We start from the raw sequence: 16,233 nt of genomic DNA, 5'->3' as shown, positions 1-16,233 counted from the left end.
ACCGTATACTCTATTACTCCCTCTGTCCCGGAATACTCGACCCGGTTTGACCGGCACAGAGTTTAAGAGACTTGAATTGACTTATTTAATTTAATAGGTAATAATTGATAGTGGGGTATTATTTTAATGTAGTTAGTGGGAAATGTGTGAAGGGGTGGGGTTGGGGGAGGGTAGGGGTTGCATTTTTAATTATTTTTTGTATGGAGTAGGGGTAGGTGGGTTAATAGGGGTGGAGTGAGAAATAATATAATATTGTTAGAATATTTCCATTTTTAGAAACAGGTCAAGTATTAAGGGACGGCCCAATAAGGAAAACAAGTCAAGTATTCCGGGACGGAGGGAGTACTTCATTACTTTGTCGTCCGGTATAGGCGGTTCTTGATGTGTGTAAGTGGGCAACGGAACAGGGTTCCTAAATTTCAGAAATAATATACGACGTAATTAATTTTCTAAGTGTTAATAAAAACAAAATTGAAGCAATGGTAAAGATGTTGTTATGTAAAACCAAGGTCATTAGTTTGATTCTCAACAATTCCACTTTTTTATTCTCCTTTTTTTTTTCTTTCTTTCTTTTAGTAGAATAAGGGTCATTAGTAAGCATGAGTGTACACCAACATTAAGGAACAAATGTAGTATTTATTATTATTATTATTATTTTTTTACGTAGATGCAGTAATTGTTAATGGATTAAATTCATGTTAACTAATTAAAAAAACATTGAGAGGAAGACGTTAACTTATAAACTTGATAAAAATAAAAATAATTGTGAATTAATTACTTGTATTGATTTTTTAAGTGCAAGAGAGCAAGGTCAACCAAAAAACTATAAAACTACTCCGTATAAAACTATAAAACTTTATAATTCATAAATAGCTTTTCGTAGCCTTTCTTAGTGATTGAAATGTTGATGTATTTATTTAAAAAGTTTGAAGAATTAAAATGTTAAATACAAAGTATATACTTCGTATATTCTTAGTTCTTTATTTTTAAACTTAATTCATTTTCAGAAGTGGAGTATAAATTAAGAGTGCATGTAATACTCTCATACTTTCATCTATGATAATCAATATACGTAGTAACTAATATACTCCGTATGGAGTATTATGTAGTACTGTGTAGAACATCAAATAAAATTAACTCAAAAACTAAACAGCCTAACCTACAAAATCTGTTCAATTTAATCTAATATATGACCACTAATTAGCTTCATATTTTCTAATGAACAACTACCTTGGTCGTTTTGGAAACTTAGCAATATTCTACCTCTGTCGTTTCAAAAAGATATTTACCTTACTATTTACACGGACTCCAGTGTAATGTTTGATCGTTAATATATCCAATTCTGTATGACAAAAAATTATAAGAATTCGACATTTATAAGTAAATTTTGAGACGGGTCTAACAAGATATCTCATGATAAGTTTTGATAGATATATTAGTGAGAGTTTATGGTCAAACTTTTAATTATTGAACACGTTTTTCAAAGTGTATAGAACTTAATAAAACCGATGTAATATTTTTCATTATCTAACTAATCTTTTGTCTCGTTTATCGCTCATGTTTAAATCTAGTCTCATAGCTATAGGAGGGTAATTTCCTTAAAAAATTAATACAAACAAAAAGGTAGTACTTATAAAAATAGTGCAAATGATAATTGAAGGTTGAATTGGTTAAGACATGTTATCAATTTATCATCCATGAATAATATAATGCGTTGTGAGTTGTACGCCCAATCCTTTCAGCATGATTACCCAGCCGCCCACTTGTAATGTAGGCATTGGATAAGCTCGTGATGACATGCACACTTATGCATTTTATGACGTCATGCCACACTTTGATAAAATTCACACACTTCCATTTTATTTTTTGTATTTATACGTAAGAAAAACAATCATGTTCTCGTGTATCATTTTTTTAAAATATTTTACTCGTTAGAAAATGAAATACTTCATCCATTCTGAAAATATTGCATCATGGTTGACTTTTACTCCTTTAACTATTATTTTTTTACTCTTAATATCTCAAATCTTGTACAAGTAAAAATTATGAAAAAAATAATATTTAGAAAATATATATCGATACGAATCTAACATGATCCTACATGACTAAAGTTTCCTTACGTACGAATCACAAAAATTTGGCCAAGGTCGTAGTGTGAATAGTGTAAAAAACAAATGGTGCGATATTTCCGGAACGGAGGAAATACTATATTAATTGAATTATATGAATAAACAAACATGATAAATTAGGCTCGTTTTTTTATTCAGGTATCGTTCTATTCGATTTATTTTGTCTAAACTTATATTATATGAACTTATCTAAAGTTAATTTATCTGAAAAAAATTATTTTATCTGAAATAAACTTAATTGTGTATGAAAATGTCTAAAAATAACTTGTATTTTTTTGAACTTATCTGAACTTATTTTGTCGGAAATAAATCAAAGTAAGTCCAATAGAAGAGAGAGCCTCAATACTTTAGGGGAAAGGCAAGGGAACCTATCACAAAATTAACACCCTCGCACACTTTGTAGAAATCGAACCTTAAATCTCTTTAGACGTTTATTTAGTGAGTCAAGCCTTGACTGGTAATACAATGGAGCATATGAGACTATGAGAGAGTATGTGCACGTAGATACATACCTATTTGTTGCTAGCTTGAGTCTCTTAGCAATTGTTTTTTAAAAATTATTTGGACAAGAGGACTAGCAATAGTTACTCCGTATTTAATTAACCCAAAATATGCCACTTGAAACTCTTGCCTCAATAATCAATATACTAGGTCCTTGTCAATTAGAAATTGTTATATGAAATACATCATCGTCATCATTTCATCATCATACCTTAAATAACAAAAAAAATGTGGTTTTCGATATTGATTTGTTGACTATATTAATGGAGACTGAATTCGTTAGAAAAAAATAATGCAACTAATTGAGAAGATAAGAAGAAATGTTTTAAGAAAATTAAGGTCCTTATAATTCGTTAGAAAATGCAATTTATTGTTTTTCTTAAAAACAAATAAAGGTTTTACAATTATAAATGAAATCTTTTGTTTCGAAAAAAGTAAAGGTTGATACACTGTTTGCAACCCCTAACTTATAATAAGATTTGTTATCACATTAATGTTCAACTTTTAACGAGAATTTAAGTTTAAGGTTGATGCATTTTATACTTGTTGATAGTTAAAAAAAATGGGTGATGATAAAGGTCGCAAGTTGCGTCAACATTTAGTTGTCACAATCATACGTGTCGCAGTTTAATTGGTACATATAGGCGCCACGTAGGCTATGTGTCATCAGAATATTTTTACTATTAATTCAATATTTTTACTATGAAAATATATAAATAAGGTATTCGATATAAAGAAGGAAACAAATTAGAATATTAAGATTTTCCTACCTTTTTGAAACATATATATATAATAAATTATATAAGTTAAATATTTTAGTTTCCAATTTAAATCATAACACATAAGCATGTCATGTCATCATTGTGACACGGCTTAAAGGTCGCATGTTGCGACCTTTATCATTTTCGAAAAAAAACTAGGTCAAACTTGATTTGCTAACTTTATTAAACACATATATTCTGTTTATTCCTCTAGGTAGGGAAAAAACAACTTTTACGGAGTATTATCCTACATTTTCTAGAAATCTTAAGCAATAACTTGAGAAGTTCCATCTTATTATCGGGTATACCACATCTAAAGGTATTTGTATCTAAGATAGAATTTATATATTAGCTCGCACACCTTAAATGCCTCTATTCTTTCATCCAAAAAAATATAATTATTATTTTTTGTTTTTTTTAAAAAAAAAAAAACAATGTGGTTGGTATATCATTGCATCATTTGAAAAAAAGTATAATGATATAAAAACAAGTCTTCCAATTGTGGAGAGATTATGTTTACTCGTTCTGATCCATTAAAAAGTTTATTAACTTTAAAATAAAATATGACAAAAGTTTTGGTTTAAGTTTCAATTTCCAACTTTAAACCAATAAATCCTTTCCCCTAGTGTCGTATGTGTATGTCTAGTTCTGGATAAATGTTTTTTTTCATATGTTATATTTTCAACTACTACTTTTATCGAACATTCATACTATCCATTATCAACAACTACTTTGACTGTAAATTATTTATTGTTACTAGTTTACACTATTTGTTATCCCGATAATTGCAAAAATATTCAACCGCGCGCTAAAAATAAAATCATTTATTACCGCTAATTTTACCGAACAAAGTGGAAATTCAACTTCTAACTTTAATACTCCTTACTTCATAAATCCTTTCCCCCTCATTATGTCTTGGCCTAGTGGTTAAGACTGAGCGCCTGTGTACAATAGGTCTCAGGTTCGAATCCCCCACCCCCATTTGTAATTTATATTGCCCTTATGGCTCATTCGCACAAAAAAAAAATCCTTTTCCCCCTAGTGGGTGTGTCTAGTTCTGGAATCCAAATCAGATACTTTCGGTTATTTGGATGAGACTCCATATAAATATATAATATAACCTCAAATTGTAATACAAAAAGGATAAAGAAAGAAGGGAAAAAAGGATGGGACTCCATTTATTTTGGAGTCTTTATCACAGTTGCTCATGTACGGATTGCTGACTCATTGCTTTGCTCATCACCACTCTCTTTGGTTGATGATTCTTGTCATCATTGTTTCCAAGTTGCCAATCAAATTGCACATCATTGTGTAAATTTAACTGTATAAATTTTAAAGAAAACGTCCATCTTGCTACGGGTTACATCAGACTTTACAAACTTTACATATATCCGAAAATAAAATAAACTTTGTTTATAAAATGTGTTATTGGTAAGTAATTGTGGTGAACACCATATTGAACCGTTGAATTATTTTGAACATGTCTCATTGTCTTGTGAATCATCCTACATTCCTACATCATACAACTATACAAGTCGTGTTGGTAGGGCTATGTAGAATCACTTTGGTCTGCAATGCAAGTTGTACATTGTACGTACGGAGTAGTATATACTAACAAATACTACATACGGAGTATTACATATTCCGTATTTCATACGAAGTACTCCGTATATATTTTTATCATACGCTTTTACTATATACTTTTACTTCTAACAACTGATGTAAGGGAAATGGTGGGTAAAGTAAGAAAGGTGAGGTTAAAAAACGACTGCTAGAGGGGAAAAAAAAAGACGATAAACTGAGAGTGATTGAAATCGTTTACCATTATGGTGAAAAGAGAGTAAAACTATGTATTTTTCACCTTATATTCTTATATGCTTGGGAGTGGCTCAAGTGATGACCTGCGGAGCTGGGCTGGTTAACCTGTGCTAGGTGCTGGTTCAGTTAGAGTCTCTTCTTCTTACCTATTAAAAAAAAAAAAAAAAAAAATCTTATTGCTTATTTTCAGACCAGACCAGAAAAGCAAAATACACTTACATAAAACATTCAGATTAGACTAGATAAAGAAGAACCAGACCAGATTCCATATTCAATATTCAGGATTCCAATGAGTAAACAATCCACAGGACAGCATCTTCAACAGTAAACCCCTAAAAAATGACATGCATAGAGAAAAAAAAAAAACCAAATCCAACACTTTAGACAATGAAACAAGGTAGACATGAATGAATTTTGTATTTACAATGTTTCTTCCCAATTAAAAGGAAGAAAACTAGAGAAGTTGACAGAATTTACAATTACTATATACTTATACTGCAAGCTGACTTTACAATGTGGATGCTGACTGCTTCGAAAAGCTTTTGTGGCTGAGCCAAAGATCAACCAAAAGCTCATCTAAAAAGCTTCTTCCACATATAGAAAAGCTTGCCATTTTCAGCCGAAACCTAAATTGAATTGTGAGGGAACATTTACAGTGGGCTAATAATAATGCCTACTACTCCTTTAACCAAACAAACAAGCTGTTTCTAAGAATATGACTTTATGAGTCCCAAGTTATAGAGGAATTTCTCTGATCTTGATTTGAACAGAGTTCCTAATGAAAACCTTGCAGTTTCCTGTGGAGGAGATTTCGAGTAATCATCTTCTTTTACTTGGAGGATTGTCAACCCAATCTCTTTTCTAACAGCTTCTATTGTTTCGCTTCTCACCAGATTTCCCGAAGAATCTGTCACGTAGAATACGTTCACAGCTTGTGACCCGCGGGTTGATACCTCAGCCCGGGTGACTGACAGCCCGTTCTCTCTGAATATTCGAGTTACATCAGTAAGAAGACCAACTCTGTCGTCACTACATAGTTCTAATCTTACACCCTGTACAAGAAAATGCATTCAAAATATATCCTTAAACACGAATCAGTAAAAAAAAGTGAAAGTAAAAACTCTTTTACCTCAGAAGTTCGTCTACTTATAGCAGCCTCTAGGCAATGAATTAGGCGTTGCCTCTCTGCTTCCGAGCTAATCGGGCATCCATCAGTATGCCTGATGTAATATTCCTGTTGAATGAATAGATTTAATTTAGTACCATAGCTAAAATGACCTTCATAACAAAGAACATGGCACATGAACAGAACATAACAACTACGTTTTGTATCATACACGTGATCTAACAAATAATTAATGTGGATAAAGATTCTTTTTTTTGTTTAACTTAAACGGAGAATGATAGAGTAACCCTAAGGGTTGGTAATGGTAACCCTTTCAATATTGATTTTTGATTGGCTACAAATGCATTGAAACTTTACATACAACACTTTCTCTCTCCAATTAATTATGTTTATATATTATTTTATGTTATATGTATCTTAGGGGTTACCAGCCCTTAGGGTCAACCAAACATTTTCCAACTTAAACAATGCAAATTACATTTATTAATAACATTTTCACTTTTATCAAAAAAATGACCTTGGAAAAATAAGAAAGATTTATGGCCTGTTTGATAACTTTTTGCTAGCTTTCTCATTGGCTTTTGGCTTTTTTAATGTGGTCAAACAGCTAAAAAATGTGTAAGAGATAGTGGTTAAATGGCCCAATGAATTTGATTAGTTGAAATAAACATTTGACACGAATTTTGACAGAATATTAGGGACTTTTATCTAGAAACGGAAAGCGTAAAGAATAAACTGGGACAGAACAACTACCTGATAAGCAGCTTCAGGGCCATCGGCTATGAGTGTGGCATGGTAAACAACATACTGCATATCCGTCAAAGTACAAACTGTATCGAAAAGAAGCTTAGGTCGATCCGGACAACGCAAGTTCACAACAGTATACCCCCTCTCAGAGCAATTATCCACTGTAACAAGAGGTTTCCTTGTATGGCTAGATCCAGTAGGATTTACACCATTCAAGTTCATCATATCATAATCACGATCAGCATACATCATCTGATGTAACCTCCTCTCAGTATGAGTCCCTCCAACAGAAACTACAGTATTAGCACTCCTTTTGTTGCGATCCTCCATAAGAACCGCTAGTAAAAGATTTTCAATCTTAGTAAGGTGATCAGGGTCATAGATAGCCGACCCTGTTGTTTCATCTGTGATGTAGAGAACTGATGCCATTCTTGAACTGTGGGTCCACACTTCGGCTGCCACAACGTTGCATTTATGGTCTGTTAGGACCGCGAAGATCTCAGAGAGTAACCCTGGTCTGTCCCTTCCTGTAAGCTCAATGGTTGTGTGCTCCACAGCAGCTTGCATGCCTACTGATCTTCTTGATCGGAAGCTACGTGCTCTCGGCCCTAGTGACTGTAATGTTACAATCAGTTAGCACAGTAAAGACGAGGAACTATATTCCAATGTCAAATATGTTTTGACAAAAACATATCAAACCAAAATAAGTTCAAAAATGGTACTCAGAAGTTCAAAAATGGTGTTCATTTCTCAAATATGCTACGTTCTCAAAATAATGGTGCAATTACCACCGTGCCCTCATATATGTGTTTGGAGGCACATATCTGATATGGGCCTTTCCGCCCTCAAGTAAAGACTACTACCTTCATTCTTATTTACATGACACAATTGGGATTTTGGACTCTATTCACAAAAACTCATTTTACTTCCTTTTGTGATTTATATTTAAGAAAAAAAGTCGTGTGAGACTTATTAGATTCGTCTCAATAAATATTTTATAAATATCAACTTTTTATAATTTTTTCTTATCTTAATTGGGGTAGGAAGTACAATACAACAAGGGGCCAGCACTCAGCACAGAACAAACTTATGCTTTACCGCCTAAAAGGACTTTTCAACTTTAGGTTAAAACTAAATAACTCGTTTCAAGCACTTAAACACGAAATACACTTAATTATAGGTCATAAAAACACGAAATTTCCAGAAAATGGCTGAGACCTTCGTTAAGTTGAAAATGACATAAACTACAACTTGTTACTTGTTATTTGTACAAGATTTTTGCAAGAATAAAAGTTGTGATTTTTTTTTCCTGAATCTTGAATTTATGGTTTTCCCCACAGATGAACTGGAAACTTGCTAGTACATGGTCCATGATGTAGGAGTAGGACACAATCATGTGAAAAATTGGCTAATTTAGCCAAGGATGTGGGAACACCACACACTTTCTCCACTGCATTCAACTATCCCCCCCTCCAAAATACTTTAAAAAAATAAACCAAAAAAAAAACATTAGAGAGGAAATTACACCATTCTCAGTGATGAACCCTACAGAAATCACATCCGACCAAAAAAAAAAATTGCAGAAGGTCACATGCAACCCACTGAAGGAAATAAAATAAAATTTACTAGCTGGAATTTAGACTTGTAAAACCATTTAACCACTCATTTAGGAGAACAAGGGCTCCACCATTATGGAAATTATTGAACACAAACTTTGCATCATGTTAAAATCTATACCAAAAGCAAAAAACTTCATTTCTACAAGTAGTATACTGTAGTAAATTACAGAGTAAAGTGTTGTCTAACCAACAAAAGAAATTATGTATTACTCTTTCCGGATTCAGTTGTCACGTTCAATAGCTCAACAATGTACTTTAAACTAGTAAAGTGACAATTAACCCAGACAAAGGTAGTGCATTTTTGTGAAACGTAACACTATGGAGTATATGTTACTACTAGTTACAGCTTTACACAGTACAAGTACATGTTATTCACAATGTGGATGGATTGCTAGGCAATTCCATTAACTCTTATTCGTCGTTTTACTAAGATTGTACTCCCTCTGTCCCAGAATACTCGCACCTGTTCGAGTGGACACGCTTGCCAATGCACAACTTTGACCACTAATATCTTATATATTATAAAAACTTATGAAATAATAATATTTTGAAAATATATATTAAGATGAAGCCAATAATATATTATACGCTAACTTTTATTTTTATATACTAGAAATAAAATAGGGTCAAAGTGAATTATGTGAATAGTGCAAAAAGTCAAACCGGTGTGAGTATTCCAGGACGGGAGGGAGTAACACTTAAAATGTTAATACTTCGGCAATTTCACACAGATGCATGTTATTCACATTACGCTAGTATGGATGAATAGCCTACTCTTTAACTTCCATACTAACACCATTTCACTAAAATTTCGCCGTTTTACTAAAATCGCAACCCTTAAACAATCTAATGCACAACATATTAATCAAATCAAAATGACACTTAAAAAAGCAACTCGTTTTCCAAGATAATTTTACCTGTTGAATTTTTTCTGCAATATCATCTTCACTAATTAGCTTATTCCCATGTTGATCCGTGACATGGAACACTACAAGACAAAATTAATTAGTTGAATTAGACAAAGGAAAATAAAAAGATTAACGTCATAATTAACAACTCTAATTAAAAGATTAAGGTGTAATTAGAAGAGAGAGGAAATTGATGGGTGACTCACCATCCATAAACCACTCTCCATCAGAAGAAATGTAAGCCCTTCTGATAATTAGGTTCATGTCATTTAGAACTTGAACTACCTCCAACAAACTTCCCCTCTTATTTGCACTATCTACCTATAAAATCTCAACAGCAAAAACAACCCAAGATTAAATTAAATGGTAAAAAATCATAACCAAAAAATTGTTCAATTTAATTTTGAATAAAAATTGAGAAAATTACCTTAATCAAAGTTGTTGTTCTACTTGATGTATTATCCACCGTAACCCTAAAATCACAGAACACGAAATTAAAACGCAAAATTCAATCAAATTCGACCATTTCTTGATAAATTAAATTCAACCCAATTCGATTTACGAACAAAGAAAAAACCCAAAATCAATCAAATTCGACATATTGCTGGTAAATTGAATCAACCCCATTTTTAATTCAAGAACAAAAAACATACAGAAAACAAGAATCAAATTATAACCTTGGTGGGTTCATACGCAGGACCAACTTCTGAAATTCCTCGTCCACCTTGACAGATGACGTCCAACAATCCATTACCAAGATCAATTGAGAAAAAACCCACCTCGAAAAACAAAGAATTGAGATGAATTCAATCGAAAAATGGAAAAGTTGGAGAATTTTTGCTCTGCTTTAGGTGCTCTGTTTTTACCTCCCCTGTTTGTTATTTAATTTTCCCCTAGTTTTTTTATTTTTATTTTTAACTGAGAGAGTGTGTGTATATAAGTGGGCTATGGGTTTTCTCTCTGAGGTGGGTGAAGAGTGGAGTTTGTGTGTTGAGAGAGAAACTAGAGAGAGAAACTAGAGAGGGGTGTTTGGCTTTTGAGTTTGGTGAAGAGTTTTGGGAAATTCTTATTTAAACAATTTAAAGAGAGAATAAGAGAAAATTAAAAAATTGAATTAATTAAAAAAAAAACCAAAGAGAAGGGGACGCATGGGAGTAGTCCGAGCTTGTCGCTAATAAAATGTGGGACCCACAACGACCACCTCTAAAATTTCGTTGATAGAAGCATGTAACACTTGGTCTTTGTTTTCCTTGATTATGTGAAAATTTCATGCCTCCTATCAAGGCGGCTCTCTCATTATTAGTCAATTTACCCACTATTTTCTCCCTTTTCACATTCTTATAATACCCAAAAAATAGATTAGTGGTTCTTTTAGTCAATCCTTTTTTTTTATTATATTTTTACAAAATGTTGTAATTATGTAAGTTACTATACCATCTTTTTTCCCCTCAAAGAAAATACTATACCATCTTTTTGGAAAATAAATAAGTGATGGTACTGTTGTACATAGTAAAAACATGTACATTAACTCATTATTTACTGATGAAATTGTGAATAGGGTTGATAGATTTGATCATGGGAAACTAATTGTATTATTTGTTGTTTTTAATAGGAAGAGGAACGTTTTGCCAGAAGTTTGTAACAAAAGTAATTATAATGGCTCAATCTCCATCTGAAATGTGAAACATGTTCAAGTAAACTAGATTACTTTCCTCGTTACCATATAATTCATTTATGTTAGAGGCGTTGATTTTCATGTTCAGTGTACATGTATTTGAGTAACTGTTGATATTCTTTCACTCGTTCACATTATATATTGTCCAGTCAGGCAATTAAGGAGTAGTACGTACATAATTTGAATAGCATATTTGAGATTTTTTACTACTTAACTTTAAAGGGTGTGTAAGTTTTCCATTGATTTAATGAGGAGGCAACTGAGTCATTCTCTCATTAATATCCATGCGACCAGATAAGATTTTTCGTAACGTATACTAGTTTATGTAATTTTGAAATCTACTTGTTGATAGTATATAGAGTGGTTCTAGACTTCTAGTGCGTTTACGTGGCAAATAAGCAGTTTGTAACAACTTGATTTGAATTTGTTAATGTGAATGTATCAATAAGAAAAGAATCCATGTGTAACAAATTTGTAAAAAACAGTAATACGAAATATTTCTTAATTTCATAAAAATACTTTCGAACGAACAACAACAAAAAGTATGATGATGCTATTATGAAGGATTGTTTCAACTTTCACACTAGTGTCTTATATACACAATGTGATATAAACAATGACCACATACATCAGTCAATTGAAGTTTAGAAGAAAAAAAATGTGAAATAGCTAGACAAAACGAAATATGCATATAGGACACTCACTGCTTGAGATACTTACTATCTTCAAACGTCTTAATAACCTCAATAGTACATTTAGGTTTATTTGCCGATTAAAATAAAGGTTATAAAATTGGTCAATTATATTGACAGAATAAAGGACTTTGAGCATTAGAGCGAGTGATGGTGTTACACAATGCTCAAACTCACTTTAATTTCGTAACACGGATTGTGAACGCCCTTAAAATTTCCCTAAATGTCTACTTTGGTCAAAACATTCAAATTGATAGCCCATAGAAATTACACTTCTTTAGTAAACAAATTAGGTGCGGCGAAGCTAAAATGAAATGAAATCACATCCAACCTATGTTGCACTAATAAGTGTAAAGGATGGGATATAAATTATTAGGCCTTTATTGTAAGTACATATTAAAAAAAAAATTAAAAAAATGAAGCTTCTATAAATGAATTTCATTTACAAAAGTATAAATCTAATAATGTTCGCCAAAAAATCAAACCAATATTCGCTCTAAATTGCATAAATTAATAGAAATTTGATGACGCACGCGGAAGTTTTGATGGACCTGAATAATATAACAAAATTGTATTTCTATCATTGATTACATTAATAAGAATTGTACAACAATATTTTCTTTGGTAGAACACTTGTTTCTACCCCTCGTACTTTGTGGGAGCTCTCTTGATTGGCTCACCCCTAAACTTATGCAAATACAACCTATTTATAGTTGTTGTATTATGGTATGCATATACAACCTATTTATAGTTGTTGTATTATGGTTTCTAGATTCTTCTACTCCCCCATCATCTAGATTTTTTTTTTAGGAATAGGTATTCTAGATTATAATTTACAATCATATTTCTAGATTTTTCTACACAATATATTTCACTACTAAATTTTTACAAGTATATTATCTGAATTTTTCTAGATTAATACTTAACATAAATCTCTTACGATATATCCCAATTACAATTAGAGTTCACTTCTTTTGTAACTTTCAATCACAAGATGAGGGCCATTTCTCATCCTATTACAATTTTTTGTGCAGTATTTGAGCCACGTTTATTTAATCCGGCCATTGCATATTCACTCTTTGCTAATACATGGCGTACATGCATGAAGTCGTAGAAATATTTTTGCTAAGGCCAAAAAATAATCAAAGTTCCAAGAAATGATACAATCTTAATTGAAAAAAAATAATGAAATCTTTGTCTACTTTTGTTTGTTGTAATGTTGTATTCTCATTTCTCATACCATTATTTATATCGAAAGAAAATCTAACTGGATCTTCTGGCTTTACCACTGGTTATAGGGCAGAGTGGATACATCTTGTCTTTTTACTTAATTCTTATTTTAATCAATGTCACCATTATTCTCTTTCCATATCGAGCAGGATTCTCCCTTGTTAAAAGCCTGATTCTTTTTACTAATATTAAAAGTCTTCACACTCTACTCAACAAGAGCTGTTACCAATTATATATCCCGCTAACACGGATCGGGTTAACTAGAAAAGACGGGCATGGTTGCAACTCGATAACACAATATTGTATACAGAGTAAATTCTTGTAATTAAGATATCGTTCAAGACTTAGTTAACATAAGTTGGTGGAGTTCGTGGGGAACTCACCTTGTGACTTGAAGGTCACAGGATCGAGCCTCATCAGCTGCAAAATGTTTGAGAGTGACTCAAGCGAAGACCTGCGTAACTGTGCTAGTTAACCGTATTAGGTGCTGATAGTCCTTCTTCTTACCTATTAAAAAAAAAAAAACTTAGTATGTAGTTATTTGTTAGATACTTAGATCTCATGTTATTCTCATTCCTAGCCAAACCACCTTGCCTAATATTATCAGCCACAATCTTATGATTAATAAAATGTAAGGCAATTTGATAGAAGATTAGGTTCAATAATTACTTTCCCTAAAAAAAAAAGGGTCAATAATTATTCCGTATTACAAACTAACCTTTAGCTCTTTAAGGGAAAAAAGATAGTAACTTTAAGGCTTACGCCATTTATTCCATATTATTCCATATTATTCCACCCCTTTCCAATTATACAATTGTTTCAACTTTGCAAGCAATACTTGGCAAGTGTGTATGCTACATTGCTCATCATGATGATGATGTGATGATGGGAATTTCGTACATGCATTAGGAATTATGTCAAGTACGGAGTATTACTTTGGGGGAAATTTAAGTGTATCGCTATTCGACGTCCGCCCACGTTAAAATCGCCCTACTATTCATAGCGAAAGTACAGAACTACCCTTATATTTTTTTACCCCTCCCTTTCAGTTTTTATACCCTTCTCACCACACCTTTTTTTTACCCTTCTCACCTCACCTTTCCCTCACCTCTCTCTCATCCCCCCCCCCCCACCAATCTGGCTGCCGGAAAATCGCCGGAAAAATGAAATTCCGGCGAGAATTTTTTTTACCCCTTTTATAATTCGCCGTAAAATTGATATTCATAGTTGTTTCTTCATAATTCGCCGGAAAACTGAAATTTTGGAAAACGTTAGTATCTTCATAATTCGTGTGAGAGGTGCGGCGGTGTTTATAGTCGAGGAAGTTGTCCCGGAAAATCGCTCCCGGAAAGCTCGTAAGCTTCAATGGAGGAGGTAAAAATAGTGTTTTTTTATTTATTTTATTCATTTCTGGCGCACAAGATTTGCACCGTTCACATGTACCTGGCGCACGGAATTTGCGCCAGTTCCATGAACCTGGCGTAAATTTCGTGCGCCAGGTCCATGGAACTGGCGCAAATTTCGTGCGCCAGGTCCATGGAACATATGCAAATTTCGTGCGCCAGGTAAGGATCGGAGATGGGGCGGCGTTGAGGGCGGCGGAGATGTTTATAGCCGGCAGGAGAAAGGAAGGGAGGGAGAGAGCAGAGAAGGAGAAGGCTCATGAAGGAGGGGGGGGTGAATTTGAATTTAAAGGGTAGAATCGTACTTTAACGTAATAAATTAGGGCGTTATTAACGGAACATGGCGTCGAATAAAAATCCCCAAATTTAAATGGTTAGTTGTAAAGTATTACTAAATACCTTCAAAAAAAAAGTATTACTAATATTCCGGTACTTTTGTGAAATGGACGAGATACCATTCACACTTGAGTTTGTTCACCGTATACGATTAAACCATAAAAAGTATTATGCTGATGGTTGAAGTCGCAATATTAGTTTTATGAGATCTGAACCCGTGACCTTTGCGTCACACTGACTCTGATCCCATATCAGAGGAACAACACAACCAAAAGTTTAAGCTGATGGTTGAAACCCCAATATTAGTTTTATACTCTATAAAAAATGACGCATTGGGGTTAATTTCCGTCGTCAAATGAGTTAAATGTGTAGTTAAGATAAATTGGTAATTAGATGACTCATAAGCTATTTTACCTAAATTTAAAGTGTTATTTGTTGTTAATTTGTGCCAGATAATATCGAAGTTTGATTTTTAACGTAATTGCATCCACGATTACATGATACGTAAATTTAAAAGTTTCGTTCTGCAATACGACTATAGGGTGTACTGAGAAAATTTCTCTAGTGAATTGTGAGAAGATAATTAGTGTTTATGAATACCGTTAGAAATCAATGTCAGATCGTGAGATTGGTCTTACAATCGTAATTCATAGAACACGAAAGAACGTGGGAATAGAAAGGAAAAAATAATAGTTGGACTCATATATCTTAAAACAGATAACATAAATTAAATTAGAAAATAACTTTTGATTGCAACATACAAACGTTAACTTTTGATGGCAACTAGCTAGGTTCAACTGCATTATTATGCGAGCTAATAAGATTATGTTTTTGTTCACCTTCTACAATTAAAATAAATTCTAACACATGTGTGTTTAAATATGTAAAAATTTATATTATAGATCCTATATTATATATTAAAAGACGTTTATAATCAAGTTCATCTGCCACGTGGTGCTTTCTCTTTTCCCTCTCTAAAGGGTTTTACTCATAGAAATATTGTTTATCTAAGACTCGAACCTTCAACCTCAAGTTTCAAACAATAGCTACATGTCATATATGATTTCTTTTTTCCAAACAAAATATAATAAATGACAAAATAATAGAAGCATTTAATCACATTTTTTTTATATAGTAGCATAAATGTAGTTTTTTATATAATGACCAGGGACATTGCCCGAGATCAAAAATTAGTTAAACATGTAAACAGAGCGTACTCTTTATAGGTGTAAACAACTTTCTCTACCTCAATTCTTCGCACGGAAATGTAGAATTGAATTTGGTGACT

The 16,233-nt window shown here is 32.7% G+C and overlaps 1 protein-coding gene across 1 annotated transcript; it reads right to left on the bottom strand.

The window, feature by feature from the left end:
• Window positions 1-5,607: 5,607 nt before the first annotated feature.
• LOC110785729 (ACT domain-containing protein ACR4) lies at window positions 5,608-10,661 on the bottom strand. The gene is made up of 7 exons (XM_021990230.2): window positions 10,287-10,661; window positions 10,037-10,082; window positions 9,816-9,930; window positions 9,619-9,689; window positions 7,089-7,697; window positions 6,339-6,443; window positions 5,608-6,261 (listed from the first exon to the last, which is right to left on the bottom strand). The coding sequence occupies exons 1-7, from the start codon at window positions 10,358-10,360 to the stop codon at window positions 5,917-5,919; spliced, it is 1,365 nt and encodes a 454-aa protein (XP_021845922.1). The 5' UTR covers window positions 10,361-10,661; the 3' UTR covers window positions 5,608-5,916.
• Window positions 10,662-16,233: the final 5,572 nt, after the last annotated feature.

The sequence above is a fragment of the Spinacia oleracea genome, chromosome 1 (genome assembly GCF_020520425.1).
Source record: "Spinacia oleracea cultivar Varoflay chromosome 1, BTI_SOV_V1, whole genome shotgun sequence".
NCBI classification, from domain to species: Eukaryota; Viridiplantae; Streptophyta; class Magnoliopsida; order Caryophyllales; family Amaranthaceae; genus Spinacia; species Spinacia oleracea.
This window is presented reverse-complemented; position numbering and strand designations above follow the sequence as displayed.

Excerpts from the sequence above, each read along its gene's own strand:
- LOC110785729 (XM_021990230.2), bottom strand. The coding sequence starts at position 10,360 with ATGGATTGTTGGACGTCATCTGTCAAGGTGGACGAGGAATTTCAGAAG. Across the intron at positions 10,083-10,286 it reads CTGCGTATGAACCCACCAAG|GGTTACGGTGGATAATACAT; the intron begins GTTATAATTTGA and ends CTGTGATTTTAG. Across the intron at positions 9,690-9,815 it reads TGGAGAGTGGTTTATGGATG|TGTTCCATGTCACGGATCAA; the intron begins GTGAGTCACCCA and ends TTTGTCTTGTAG.